Source organism: Bombina bombina, chromosome 1 (genome assembly GCF_027579735.1).
Source record: "Bombina bombina isolate aBomBom1 chromosome 1, aBomBom1.pri, whole genome shotgun sequence".
Lineage (NCBI taxonomy): Eukaryota > Metazoa > Chordata > Amphibia > Anura > Bombinatoridae > Bombina > Bombina bombina.
This window is the reverse complement of record NC_069499.1, coordinates 94,220,799-94,223,298: the sequence shown is the minus strand read 5'-3', so window position 1 is coordinate 94,223,298 and position 2,500 is coordinate 94,220,799. Positions and strand designations below refer to the sequence as shown.

The window sequence follows — 2,500 nt, the reverse complement described above, 5'->3', positions numbered from 1 at the left end:
TGTGATATCAAAGCAGCTTTAGATAAATCTGCACCTTGCAGGAGATCAGTAGACCACAGGAAATATTTACAAAAGCAGTTAAAAAGGTTTTCTCAAAAATATTCCAGGCTGCCAAGATGCCACCCAAACAAAGGTATGGATATGAGGAAAGAGCTGATGGACAAACACAACAGTTTCATGCATAATAAAGTATTGAATGGGAAACCCATTGGAGCAGCAGAGAGAGAAAATAACCTTGCTGGAAACGTGTGCACCCAGGAAAATAGTATTGATGTTGGCAGACCAGATCAGGTGCCCATGAGAAAAAGGCAACTACCTGCCTCATTTTGGGAAGAGCCCAGACCTTCATCAAGCCTACTGGGTGATGGTTGCCCTTCCACACTGGATATTATATACAAGGATGCTGAGTCGTCTCTTCCTTTTTATGAAGCCAAGAGAGGCAAGGCCTTGAGTATCCAGAGCCCCAGTTCTCTCAGTGCCCACCTCTCAGGAGAGAAGGAAATTGGAAGGCTGCCCCCCGTGGCTTCCATCACAGAGTGGGTAAATGCTTGTGGCTGCTGTCCATTTCAGTACCACGGACAGGCCATGTATCAGCACAGTCACGGGGCGCTTGCTCACAATCCATTTGCTGCTCTGACATTGTGGAGTAAAAACACAGTTCCTACAGTAGAGATCCAGCACTTGTGCAAGGAGTCAGGACAGAGGATATATAGACACGTGGTCTTAAAACCCATTCCCACAAAGCCAGCCACCCCCTCTTCGGTGTTCACTAGATTTGGATATATTTAATGCTGGCTGCATCGTGTGTTCTTTCAGGGATTTTAATATACAATAACATTTGCCCTACAATCAGCATTGGCTGCATGTGAATGCCACCCAGCTTTGTCTTGTACATCTCTTCCCCTTAAAATATTTACTTCTAATGGTTATCGAAAAGAAAGAAGCTGCAAGTTGTGTTTTTTATGCTTTATGCCTATTCCTATAAACTATGTGTTGCACGTGCAGCTTTATCGCCTGTGGCCCCTGCAACACTTACTGATCTGGTCACATTGTTGTGTGTTCATCAGTTATTAAAAACAATGACTATAATGGTGACGAGCACGCTCTGGAGTTGGAAATATCAACACGTTGGACAATATTTGTTTTTTTTACACTTTTAGAAGAGTTTGTGACATCCCAAGAAATGTTTGTAGCTATGTAAATTTACAATAAATGCAATGATATTTTATTTCCCAAATGTTTTACAGTCTTATGGTCTGTTAGAAATAATAAATGAACTTATACACTGTTAATATATATATAGAATTTATTTATTAATTTGCCTTTTTTCAGTCTTTAACATTGAGTGAATAGATAGATAGATAGATAGATAGATAGATAGATAGATAGATAGATAGATAGATAGATAGATAGAGATATATATGTAAATTATGATACGGCTGTATAAAATTGACATTGGGCTGGACTACTATCAATACAATTTTAAACGTTTCCAATTTACTTATTTTAGCAAATTTACTTCATTCTTGTGTTATTCTTTGTTGAAGAGATATCTAGATAGGTAGCATGCACATGTCTGCAGCACTACATGACAGGAAGTAGTGCTGCCATCTAGTGTGCTACTACTAATGTATAATATTGTTGCAAAACTGCTGCCATATAGTAAGGCAGACAAGTGCACACTCCTCAGCTTACCTTCCTGCTTTTTCAACAAAGGATAACAAGAAAGGAAAGCACATTTGATAATAGAAGTAGATTGGAAAGATGTTTACAATTGTATGTTTTATCTGAATCGCAACAGAAACATTTTGGGTTTTATGTCCTTTAGAGCTCAGAGATAGAATTTTTAGCAAAAAAAATAAATTTGTTAGAAGGATTTTAGAGTCTAGATCAAATAACTATAACATTTAAAGGGGTGGGTTGTTTGTAGCAGTCAAGAGCAAGATTAACACATCGTATTGTATTCATTGACAAAGTCTATTAGCTGAGTGATGCCAGAATGTTTAAAGGGACAGTCAACACCAGAATTGTTGTTTTAAAAGATAGATAATCCCTTAATTACCCATTCCCCAGTTTTACATAACCAACACAGTTATATTAATACACGTTTTACCTCTGTAATTACCTTGTATCTAAGCCTCTGCAAACTGCCCCATTATTTCAGTTCTTTTGACAGACTTGCATTTTAGCCAATCAGATTTGTCTCCATGGTAAATTCACGTGCATGAGCTCAATGTTATCTATATGAAATACATGAACTAATGCCCTCTAGTGGTGAAAAACTATCAAAATGCATTTAGATTAGAGGCGGCCTTCAAGGTCTAAGACATTAGCCTATGAACCTCCTAGGTTTAGCTTTCAACTAAGAATACCAAGAGAACAAAGCAAAATTGGTGATAAAAGTAAGGTTTAAAATTGCATGCCCTATTTGAAACATGAAAGTTTTTTTTGGACTTGACTGTCCCTTTAAAGCTTAACACTTTTTAATCAATGCCAGTTT

At 37.6% G+C, this 2,500-nt stretch overlaps 1 protein-coding gene and 1 long non-coding RNA gene across 2 annotated transcripts in view; both read left to right on the top strand.

The window, feature by feature from the left end:
* Positions 1 to 789, top strand: part of FAM181A (family with sequence similarity 181 member A) — an 874-nt gene extending 85 nt beyond the window's left edge. Inside the window, exon 1 of the mRNA XM_053697523.1 lies at positions 1 to 789. This exon is cut by the window's left edge and continues 85 nt beyond it. Within this exon, the coding sequence (XP_053553498.1) occupies positions 1 to 789 (789 nt within the window).
* Positions 1 to 2,500, top strand: part of LOC128644888 (uncharacterized) — a 67,488-nt gene that overhangs the window by 56,674 nt on the left and 8,314 nt on the right. The gene's annotated exons all lie outside the window — the stretch shown is intronic.